This window comes from Camelus dromedarius, chromosome 24 (assembly GCF_036321535.1).
Source record: "Camelus dromedarius isolate mCamDro1 chromosome 24, mCamDro1.pat, whole genome shotgun sequence".
Classification (NCBI taxonomy): domain Eukaryota; kingdom Metazoa; phylum Chordata; class Mammalia; order Artiodactyla; family Camelidae; genus Camelus; species Camelus dromedarius.
The window spans coordinates 26,979,874-26,991,543 of record NC_087459.1 but is presented as its reverse complement, the minus strand read 5'-3'; the positions used below and the strand labels follow the sequence as shown (position 1 = coordinate 26,991,543).

Genomic DNA, 11,670 nt, shown 5'->3' with positions numbered 1-11,670 from the left:
ATGAATAAAGAATGAATGTGTGTCCTTCACCTTAAACTCTGCCCTTCTGATTCAGGTCTTACTCTCATTCAATCATTCATTCATTCATCAAACATTACCTAGGAATGCATGTTCTAGGGCCACTGTTCTGCACTTAAAGTGCTCCTGGTGTGGTGGGAGAGGCAGATATGATTTTAATGTGGGAGGCATCCACTGGGGTTGGGGTGGGGAGCATCTGGAGACCCTTAGGAGCCTGCTGTGGTGCTCAGGTGTGGGGGTGAGCATGGGTGAGAGATGAGGCCAGTGAGGGAGGCCTTGAATGTTAAACTTTATTGTGCAGACAAGGGGGAGGCAATCAAGGGTCCCTTAATCAAAAAGTATTGACTGGTTATCTACTATGTGCTGACTGTTCTAGATGTTGGAGATGTGGCAGAAAACCAGACAGACAAAAGTCCTCGCCCTCCTGGAGTCCACGTTCTAGTAAAGGAAAGAGACGATAGCCAGCCAGACAAACATATGTAACTGATAATATGTCATGAAGAAGAGAAAATCAGGTACAAGGGGTAGAGGGACGGGTTTGAAGCAGGATTCCAGTTTTAAATCATATGGTCAAGGAGGGTCTTGCTGAGAAGGTGGCATTTGAGTAAATATCTATAGGAAGTGAGGGAGTGAGCCATGTAGGTCTCTGGCGGAAGAGCATTCTGGGCAGAGGAAACTTCAAGTGCAATGACCATAAGCAGAGAGGGCACCTAGCGTATCAGAGAGACGGCAAGGAGGTGAGGATGCCTGGAGCATGCTCCGTGGGGATGAGCTCCAAGGAGGTGATGTCAAAGGAGTTGATGGAGGGGCCTTGTAAGTAACTCTGTGTCCCTTGGCTTTGACTCTGATGGGGATGGGAGCCCCTAGAGGGTTTTGAGCAGAGGAGGGACATGATCCATCTTGGACTTTAGCAGGATTGCTTTGATTGCTGGATGGAGGACAGACTGAAGGGGACACAGGAGGAAGCAGGGACATATTTAGGAAGTGATTGTGATCACACAGGTGGCTGGGACAAAGGTGATGGCAGTGATGGTGGTGAGAAGTGGTCATATCCTGGATACATTTTAAAGGTAGAGCCGACTTAGAGAAAGAGATGTCAAGGATGCCTGGAGTCAAGTTTTTTGCCCTGAACACTAGCAGAGATGGTGGTGCCTTTTGCAAAAGTTGAGAAGAGGGGGTGGGGGTATAGCTCAGTGGCAGATCACGTGCTTAGCATGCTCAAGGTCCTGGGTTGAAACCCCAGTCCCTCCACTGAAAAAAAAAAAGTGGAGGAAGAACAGGAGGAGGAGAGCAGGTGGACCTCTTAAGTTTGGGTTGCCCATTGGACATCCCACTGGGGAGGGCAAGTAGTCCATTGCCTGTATGAATCTGGAATTCATAGGAGAGGTCCAGGCTGGAAGCTGCCACATAGATGGCTTTAAAAACAAGGAAAGAGCCCCATCTGTAGCAGCATGGACGGTAGCTGGGAGGCTGCTGTGGTGTCCAGGAGAGAGACTGGGACTGTGTGAACAAGAGCAGGACTCATCTGACTGGAGAGGAAGGTTAAGGGCATTCAAGGGATTTAGTTAACATGATTACACTTTATTTCAATTGTGAAAAGAATATGTTTGTTGTAAAACATTAAACTAGAAGCCACAGGCCCTGGACTGACCATGTGCAGATAAGAGCAGAAGTGGCCCCTAGAGGAGGAGCAGATAGGGGTGCAGGGGAGGGATTTGACCAGGGTGGGTAGCATTTAAGGTGTCTGCCCCCACTGACATCCAGGGGAGACATGAAAATGGTCAATGAGGAGTTAATGTAGCACAGGGGCTGGAGACTTGGGAGGCAGGAGGAATCTGGCCTGGGGTGGAGATGGAAGTAGTAGCCCACAGTCCAGGGAGCGTGTGCATCTGTGTGTGAGTGTCTATGTGTTTGTGTCCATGTCTATGGAAGAAGAAACAAGAGCTGAAGATGAAACTGACAGGTGAGGGATGGTCAGAGGTGGAGGAGCCAGAACCATGGCAGAAACTAAAATAGAAACTGCTGTACAGGATGCCATGGGTACCCAAGCTGCCAACTTCCTGGGATCAGTGAGCACTTCACAGAGGTGGGCATTTGAATTGGGGTTTAAAGGATGAGCAGGAGGTGGCCAGGTGGAGAATGGGGAAAGAGCATTCTGGGCCAAGGGTGTGAACAAGGACATGGACAGTGAGAGAGAGGGACGTATTCCCTGTGGGAACCAGGCAGTCCCCACAACACCCATCACTCAGACCTCATTCTTTAATGTGGATAATTGATGGAGATTCAGTCCAGACCTATGCTCTGTAAAGCCCTGTCCCTACTGTCATCAAATGGGCATCTCTGTACCTCAATAGTGGTATTCTCCCATTCTTCTCACCAATTATTCAGGGCTGTCAGTTTTCCCTGTTTCCTTTGGGAGGGAGGAATCCTGATAACCAAAAGTGGCTTTCCATGTCCTTTGTGATCTGGCCCTGCCTTGCTTCTTAGAAGCCACCTTCCTTCCCACCTTGTGAGCAGTCATAATGCCTGCTTATACCCTCTTCTCAGGCCTGTGCACATGTCTCGAGCCCGCTCCTCTCTGTTTTCTTCTTCCTCCCCATGCACCTGACCAATAAGTTCTAGTCCCTCCCTCCTAGACATCACATCCTCCAAGAATTTGTCCCTGACCACCCAAGAACGAGCTCTGGGCTCCTTCTGTGTGGTCCCGCAAACACCTGTATTTATCTCAATTGTAGCACTTAGTGGATGCAGTCTGTGTTAGTTGTCTGTTCCCTCATTAGATGGGGACACCCAAAGGGAAGGAAAAGGATCATGTTCTTGTTGACTCCCCAAGTCTGGCACAGAGTATTTGTGGAATGAGCAATAAAAACTTGCAGCTTGAATGAGCTGGGTTCCTATAAAGGAGCACCGAGGGTCAGGCTGGACGTCTGGGAGCTCCCTAGACCGGGTTTGGAGTTTCCATCCCACAGGCTGGGAGGGTGAGCTGGGGCCCTTGGAGCCCTGATATTGGAAACTGCTGCCACCTACTGGGCAAGGCCGGTGTTGCTGCACCCATGCAATTCTGCTGAGCGCGTGTGTGCCCAGGTTGGGACCGTGGCAGTCACCACTTGTCCTCCAGAAGCTCTTGGGCTGGTGGGAGAGACACCTTGACAGTGTGAAGGCAGTGATGTGGAAGTACAGGGGCTGTGGGGGTCTGAAGGAGGAAGAGGAAGCAGCTGGTGTAGGATTCAAGGACAGAATTGTCCCTCGGGCAGAGGTGAGGGGGGTGCAGAGCAGGAGGGGGCACCTGACCCAGGCTCCACAGCTGGGGAGTGTGTGTGTGGGTGTGTGGGTGTGTTTGTGTGTGTGTGTGTTATCGATGTCCTCTCGTTGTTGTTTTTTCTGCTGCTTTCTGGCAGGCTTACTCCCGGTTTCTCCTTTCCTGGGAAGTCTGGCCCTGGCACATTATTGTATAAAGCACAGGCCGTGACCCTGTTAGGAAGGCTCTCCAGTAGTTCCATTTCACAAATGAGGACTAAGAGGCTCAGAGAGGGAAACATAAACAGGGTATTGAGGTTGGCTGACATGATTTGTGAGCCACCCAGCCCTGCAAATCCAAGCTGTTTTGACCACAGGGCCCAGCCCTGCCCTTCCAGCAGCTCTCCCTCCCCCTTGCAGCCTTCCCAGCCCACCATCAACCTGTAACCATCTTTCAGCTCAATCCTCCAGGATGGGCTCAGCCATCCTGGAGGCAGCAGGAGAGGAGGGAGATACAGGTAGTAGGCAGCTGGGGAAAGAGCCTCACTGCTCACTGTGTGATATCTGAGGTAGGACTTTGTGATGCAATTGACTATATGCCTGAATATATTGCCCTCCTTTTCCCAATGAGGATTTAAAAAAAGAAATCTGGCCCAATATTCTAATTCAAACACTTAGGGATGCAGATGAAATAAGCGACTCTCTAGTTATTATATTTAGTTAAAACATTTAAAATTTAAATCGCATACTTTTAAGAGTAACTTTATTTCAAAACAATTCTTTTCCACTCTCATAGTATGTGAAGGTTTATTCAAACACTTCACTTGCATTTCTGCCTCTCATGGTCATATGTCAGGTGTCATCTCTAGCATCTCCTTTGAGTTCCCTAATACAGTTTTCTTGAATATGTCATTTTCACCTGTGCTTGGAAATACAGAGCTTTTTGAATCCATGAATGATGCTGTTGCTGGCAATATTATTCCAAGTCATGAGAATGCAAGATTAATGTCTGTGATCTCCCTAGGGTAGCACAGAATCATATAAAATAGCAATTTCCTAGTCTTTTCTTATTCTCTTCCCCTGCTTTCTTTTTCTCCGCAGCACTTCCTACCATCTGGTATACGCATTTGTTTATTGTCTATCTGCTTTCCCTAGAATGTGATCTTCGGAGGTCAGGGAACTTTGTCTGTTTTCCTGTTTATGTCCATCACCTGGAAACATGCCCAGAGCGTAGTAGGTGCTCAGTAAGTACCAGTGGAATGAATGAGTGAATGAATGAATGAATATAAAGCTGTTAGAAATATTTGATAGCCCTGTGGCAGCCAGGGCCATGCATACAGATGGCATTGGAGTCAAGGTGGCAAGGCAGCCCTGCAGGACCTGAGCCCATGTAAGGAGGGTATCTAAGTCAGGGGGAGCCCATTGTTTTGGGGGATCGGCCACACACAGGGAGACTGAACAAATTATGAAATATATTGAAGACAATTGGGGACAAGAAGGTAAAAAATCTGGAAACGGGGAAACTAGGATGAACTCTGTGCCACTGGACTTGAACTTAAGGTCTGAATGGAAACTATTGTTCAATATATGGAAATTGTATTAGGGTTTTCCAGAGAACCAGAACCAATAGGATAAATATAGAGAAAGAGACGTATTATGAGGAATTGACTCATGTAATTATGGAGGCTGAGAAGTCTCACAATCTGCTGTCTGCAAGCTGGAGGCTTGGAAAGCAGGGTGGTAGAGTCCCAGACTGAGACAGAAGGCCTGAGAGCCAGGGAGCGCTGATGGTGCAGGCACCAGTTCAAGGGCAAAAGAAGACCAAGATCCCAGCTCAGCAGTCAGGAGGAGAAAATTCAATTTTTCCTCTGCCTTTTTGTTCAATTCGGGCCCTCAGTGGATTGGTTGATGCCTCCACTCGTATCGGGGAGGGCCACCATTTATTCAGTACACAGAGTCCGGTGCTAATCTCTTCTGGAAACACCCTCCCAGACATACCCAGAAGTCATGTTTAACCAGGTATCTGGGCATTCCCTGGCCCAGCCAAGTTGACATATAAAATTAACCAGCACACAGATAAAGGAATAAACATAGGTATAGATGTGTAAGTTTATGTGTGTATATAAATGTGTGTCCACTGAGTGGGCCTGGGCATAGAGGCTACCCTAAATGCATTGAGCACAGCTAACACCCAGATCGTGGTTCCCAAATACTACTCTCCACCAGAAAGAAACAGGCATTGTTGCTGAAATGGCTACTTCCAGGACTGGGGCAGGGAATAACAAGACGAACTTGGACTATCTGGTTGAACTAGAGAGAACGGAGGTGTCCAAAGAATGATAGAACACATCAAAATGACAAGAGATCAGCAAGGGGCATGCACTGACCAAATCTGGGACAATGTGAGCATCAAAATAAATGACAGGAATGAGTTACAATCTATTAAACAAAACAGGAAATCACAAGTCCACTGGATGTAAATAAGTAAATCAATAAATAAATGGGATGAAAAAAAAACCTCTTCCTTACAGTAGGCCAGTTAATAAGTGTAGAAGAAACAATGAAATTAGAAAATCAACATTTGCAAGCCATTGTATTAATAATTAATTCAGGCAAGAAACATCAATGGATGCTGACTATGGGTGAGAGTGGGATGAAGATGTTTCATAGTCTTACAGTACTTCCCTCCCCCAATACTTATTAATCACGATCAACTGGTAACATTAAAACCACCAGTCATGGTTCCAAACGATATTGGATACAAGAACGTAGCATCACTCTCTCTTCTCTTCTCCGCCATCCTATGTGCGCTTGAGTTTGGTCCTCGCCATGTCTTCTCACAAGACTTTCAAGACCAAGCGATTCCTGGCCAAGAAACAAAAGCAGAATCGTCCCATTCCCCAGTGGATTTGAATGAAAACTGGTAATAAAATCAGGTACAACTCCAAGAGAAGACATTGGAGAAGAACCAAGCTGGGGCTATAAGGAGCTGCACATGAGGTGGCGCACATGTTTACGCTTAGTCAAGGTCATCTGCATCTTATCAGATTACTCTGAAGACAGTGCTGTTGCCTGAACAGCTGGACACGTTTGGGAATATGGAGCTTATCTGCATGGCAGTGTCTGTGCTCTGTTGCTTTTGCTCAGTAATAAATACATGAGACCTTTTGTTGAAAAAAAGAAAAAAGAACATAGCATCGTTTTTGTGATATTTCTGCCCAAAATGTGTAACAGGGGTCTAATCGTGAGGAAGGAAGAGACAAAGCCAAATTGAAGGATGGTCTACAAAATAACTTCCCTACAACCTTCAAAAATGTCGAGGTCAACATTCAAAGAAAGGCTGCAAATTGTTCTATTTTTTAATTTTTAAAAAAATTTTGGGAGGGAGGTAATTAAGTTTACTTATTTATTTCAATGGCAGTACTGGGGATTGAACCCACGACCTTTTTGCATGCTAAGCAGGGGCTCTACCACTGACCTATACTCTCTCCCAAATTGTTCTAGATTGAGGGAGACCAGAGAGATGTGACAACCGGGTACAATGTTTGATACCATACTAAATTTTTTTTTTTTTACCCTAAAAGCATATTTTTTCTGGACATTGAAGAGCAGTTTGAAATTGTTTCAAAGTAAAAAGTTAAAAGAAATGCCCAGCAGGAGTGTTAGCCCTTCTGGCTGACTCCTGCTGGCCCACGGGACAAGCTCCTGTGGGTCGCCGTGACCAGGTGTGATGGGCCTCCTTTGCGCTCCCACTGCCCTGGACTCCCTGGCACCCTTTTCTGATTCTCTCTCTGCTTCATGCTAGCCGCGGGAGCCCTGAGGGCAGGGGTCCTGTCTGGATCACTGCACAGAGCAGCTTCCCAAAACACTCTGAATGAATCTCTTCAACTTGGTACTTGGGTTACGGCTCAACCCCACCTCTTCACCTGGGGTTCAGCTGAAGAAATTGTGTCATCTGGCTATTGGAGGTGCATGTGGCTGAGTGGGACACTTGGACAATCAGGAGTCATGTCTACAGGGAGCTTCCTGGGGGGTCTTGGAGGAAGTATGTACTGTTTAGAGTGGGGTTGAGGGCCTAATCCCCAATATGTAACCTTGCTGAAAAGGCCCCTCAACGGGGAGGCCTTTTTCCACGTCTGACGTCACTGGTGTGTGCTGATCACACTGAGGGAGGTGTGGGATGAGATTCCGAGACCACACCCCCCTGCCCCAACCCCTCGGAGCACAGCTGACCCACCCATGCTCAAGGATCAGAATGTTGGGAATTTTGGAGGAGTAATGAGCAATGTTGTGGAATATTGGAGGACACTGCTAGGGAGGATGGACATTTAAGAGGTTACAAGGAATTTGCCAGGAACAGTTAAACTTTTTTCCTTCCGATTTCTGCTGAGCTAAGGTCACAGTTATGGTGGATGATGACATTAAAGTTTCCAAGGTGCCAACTCTTCAGGATGAAGGATGGGGAACTTCTGTCAGCATTGAAGCCTTCCTGGCTGTCACTCCTTTCTCATCTCCTGATGTGAGTAGAGCGCCCCCTTGGGGTGAGAGACATGAATGACTGGGCAAGGACGGGGCTGAGGAAGCTCTGGGTTCCAGGTTGCAGGAGGGAGGCAGAGGCAGGGTCAGGCTGCCCAGGGTGGGGCCTAACAGGGAGTGACTTGCCAGTAAGGGAGGGCAAAGGGCCATGTCCTCTGACTGCCCCACCCACTAACAAGAGTCCGTCAGCAGGCCACCCTCTCAGTCTGGGGCCCTCGAGAGGTAAGTATCCTGCTGAACCGACCACATCTCTTTCCTTGGGATTGGGCGAGTCATCTTTCCTCCTTGGGGTCCGAACATCCTGCCCCTCTGCTTATCCCTAGGCGGGAAGAGACCTACTCTCCCCTGCTTTACCTTAAGAGGCTGAGACTGGGGCACTGGGGAGGCAGGTAAGAACATCTCAGAACCTTCTCCTCCTGACATCAGCCAGGGTAAAAGGGCCAAGCGGGGCACTTCATCCAGGCAAACCCCAAATCACCACTCCCTCCTTGGTCTCACTACAACAGAGCCCAGAATCCTAAGTGGCTGGAGCACTGGGGGACACCCAGACAGAACTCTCCCTGGACCAAGCCCTCCGAGAGCGGGATGAAGCCATTGCCAAGTGAGAGGCAGCTGCTTGTGGGGGCTGGGAGGGCAGTGGGTGACTCACTCTCAAGGCTCTGTCCTGCCAGGAGGGGAAGGGGGCACACCAGGCATTCCTGGAAGGAAAGCCACAAAACACCCACCGGGTCACAAGGCGGGGACTGTGGACATACTTGTCCACCCCCAGCGCCCAGAACCGATCTGCAGGGCCTGAGCCTCATGCTGCTCTCTCTGCCCCCTCAGGAAACAGGCCGTGGAGGCTGAGCTGGATACATGCAAAGCCAAGCTGCGAGCTGTGGAGGCCCAGCTGCTGGAAGTCCTGGAGGAGAAACTGAGACTGAGGCAGGAAGTGGAGGCCTGGGAGGTAGGGTGGGAATGCCAGCCGGGCCCAGGGGGGCAGGGGCAGACGGGCACAGGCCTGGCCCCTGAACCTGCTCTCCTGCCCCCAGGAGGACATGCAGCAGCTGGTGAGGCAGCGAGTTGAGATTCAGCTGCAGAGAGAGTCCAGGGGTGCTCTGGGAGCCCCTGTGGACCCCAGAACTGCCAGGACCCCCTGGGTCCAATTCCCCCTGGGTCGGTGGGGACGTTGGCGGTGAGAAAGCTTGACTCAAGACCTTGGAAGGAGTGTTTTATTCATTAAAGCTTGAGGTCTCACCACCTCTGCATCCTCGTGCTCTCTCAGTGCTGGCTTCAGACCTTCTGTGCAGAAACAAGGAGTGCGCCACAGGGCCTTGAAGCCTGGAGTTTAGTGTCCCTTCTGGTCAGCAACCCTTAGGCCAGGAAGCCTCGGACTGCAGCGACGAAGTCCTGTGGGCGGTCACTGTGCACCCAGTGGCTGGCGTTAGGCACAGTCTGCATCTGGGCCCGAGGGAAGAGCCGCCTAATCTCAGGGTGGTGGCTGGGACTGTCCACCGAAGAGGCCCCAGAGAAGGGGTGAAAGTAGGAAGATGGGGAGAGGAGGAGAGAAATAGAGGCAGAGCAGGGAGAGATGGAGAGCCACGTGAATCCACATGCCCAGCGATGCTTCTGGGTTCCCAGGCACCCCCTGCCCACACCCAAGCCCTCCCTGAGGCAGACTTCCCAGGCTGGGGGCTGGGTAAGTCAGGCATGCCCCTCCCACCACCCAACCTGGCTTACAGCACGAATTTAGAGTTTCCACCAAGGAGGAAGAGGGCTGGTCCCGAGTAAGATTCTTGTCGTGCTGGGAAGTCCATGATCTTGTCTATGTGCTGGGCCAAGGCATCCAGGTTCACCCTCCACACGAAGCGCCTGTCCACCTCCACCAGGTTAGTGAGCAGTAACTGCCGTATGCTTACGCTCTGTGGGGGTCCAGCAGGTGGGGGTTCCCTGTGAGGCCTTGGGCTGCCACTCTTCCTTTGACAGGTCCCAGCCCATAACACCATACAGGGGATTGCACTTAGGTGCGTTACCTGGATAACAGAGCTGAGCTTCTCATTGGCCAGTTTTCGGGCCCTGGAGAGGGATGCCTCATCTGGGATGTCCATGGCTCTCAAGGCTGCTATGTAGTTTGGAAAGTTCGAGCTAGATGTGCTCTCCAATGGGCTGATGTCTACAACAATCAGGCGATCCACCAACTCCGGCTGTGGGAGAGAATCAGACTGGGGACCTTAGGATAGGCACAGTGGGTCTTGGGCATAGGACCCTGAACTTGGCCATCCAAGGCTCGTTGGGAGTCCCAGGTTGCCTACTGGGCACTCAGGGTCTACAAGGGATGGGAGGAAGCCCTGGATAGGGATGGCTCACCCTCTGTAGTGCCAGCAGCATGGCTGTCCTGCCTCCCATGCTATGGCCAACGAGGACACAGGGCCCTAGGCCGAGCTGGGGCAGGAGGTCCTGCATATCCTGGCTCATGGCCTCGTAGCTCATGTCTGGGCTGTGGGGGCTGTCACCATGGTTCCGAGCATCCACTATCAGCACCTGGGGAGTGGGTGAGAGGGGATCAGTGCTGGCATTCACATTCTGGGCATAGCCAAAAGTCTAGCAGACCTGCAGGCTGAGGGAGGTGGAAAGCCTGTGGGGAGATCCAAAAGGGGAAAAAGGGCCCAGGTGGTGAGAGGGCCTAGTTCTCAGACCTCGGAGGCCCCTATGAAGAACCTGGAGCCAATTCTGCCAGAAGGCCCAAGGAGTGTGACCACATCTCTGAAGGTCTGGCCTAGCTGGATGGCAACCAGAGAGAAGGTAGATGCCAAGAACTTCCAACAGCTGGAGCATAGAAGGATGGGCTGCTGTAAGAGGTGGTAAGCTTCCATCACCCCTGGTGAACAAGCAGGGTGTGGCTCCCTTAGAGTGGAGGGTGTTGACACTTAGGCATTGGACAGCAAAGCCTAGCTCAGGATGGAGCAGGCAGACAAAGATCTGTAACACGAATGAAGGGCTGGAATGGTGAAAGCACGAGGGAATGAATGGGGTCAATCTAGGGCCCGGGTCTGCCCTGTGGCCTGCATCCTCAGAAGGTCAACCTCTTCTTTAATTTCTGCTCAGCGAGACCTGCCGCTCCCAGAGGACAGAGAAGCTGGCCCCGCCCTGGCCTCCTCCAGGGCCCTGCCCACCCAGGCTCCACCGCCCTCGGGGCCCCGCCTCTCCTGCAAGCTCACCTTCCGGCTAGTCTGCTGGGCCAAGGAATTTGCAACGGAGTTGAAGTTGTTTTTGCTGCCGAAGAGCCCATGCAGTAAGACAAGAGGTGGGCTGGCTGCCTCCCCGTCCAGAAGCTTGTAGGAAAGTCGCACCGGCCTGGCGGGAGGAGCAAGGATAGGGGAACGGTTTGAGGCCAGCTGGGGAAGTGGTTTGCAGAACAACCTGCGAGGGGGCGGGCCCAAGCGAAGGAAGTGGAGCCAACAGGGCCAGAGTGAAGGGGGAGGAGGGAAGGACGGCCTCCTACCGAGCGCCCTTGACTGACCTCGGCTCAGCGCCGCTTTGGCTGCTGCTGGGTGCGACTGGCACTCTGGAGAAGCTGGGAGTGGAGGGGCCAAGCCCCCTACGGAGGAGCCTCCAGGCGCGGGCCCAGCAGAGCATGCCTAGAGTCTACTACCCGACACACACCTCTTGCTTCCACGACTCGTGTCTCCGCTCAGAGCCCCGCCCAGTTCCGACTTGAGCTCCGCCCTCTCCCCGCCCCCTATCGCGAACGCCCCTCCTTCGCTCGCTTTTCCTTACGTAATCCCAGAGAACCTTCTGTGCCCCGCCCAGCTCCGCCCCTTGCGCAAGTACGTATTCCCTGCAGGCACCGCGCCCACAGGCGAGAGCACCATCCCTGGCCACGCCCCGGGCGGAGCCACC

General features: G+C 51.4%; 1 protein-coding gene, 1 long non-coding RNA gene and 1 pseudogene across 3 annotated transcripts; 2 read left to right on the top strand and 1 right to left on the bottom strand.

The window, feature by feature from the left end:
- The first annotated feature begins 6,040 nt into the window (after positions 1-6,040).
- Positions 6,041-6,260, top strand: LOC105089674 (large ribosomal subunit protein eL39-like; annotated as a pseudogene).
- A 1,852-nt stretch (positions 6,261-8,112) lies between these two features.
- Positions 8,113-8,864, top strand: LOC116147177 (uncharacterized). Its single transcript, XR_004130664.2, has 4 exons — positions 8,113-8,180; positions 8,298-8,392; positions 8,617-8,737; positions 8,823-8,864. It is a non-coding gene; the product is annotated as an uncharacterized LOC116147177 (long non-coding RNA).
- Positions 8,865-8,988: 124 nt separating this feature from the next.
- ABHD11 (abhydrolase domain containing 11) lies at positions 8,989-11,486 on the bottom strand. Of its 2 annotated transcripts, XM_010980766.3 has the most exons (6): positions 11,291-11,485; positions 10,989-11,124; positions 10,138-10,311; positions 9,804-9,974; positions 9,511-9,692; positions 8,989-9,277 (listed from the first exon to the last, which is right to left on the bottom strand). In XM_010980766.3, the coding sequence occupies exons 1-6, from the start codon at positions 11,404-11,406 to the stop codon at positions 9,145-9,147; spliced, it is 912 nt and encodes a 303-aa protein (XP_010979068.3). In that variant the 5' UTR covers positions 11,407-11,485; the 3' UTR covers positions 8,989-9,144. The 2 variants fall into 2 exon arrangements, with proteins under 2 accessions (XP_010979068.3, XP_064334686.1); XM_064478616.1 differs by lacking the exon at positions 10,138-10,311 and having other exon boundaries at positions 11,291-11,486.
- Positions 11,487-11,670: the final 184 nt, after the last annotated feature.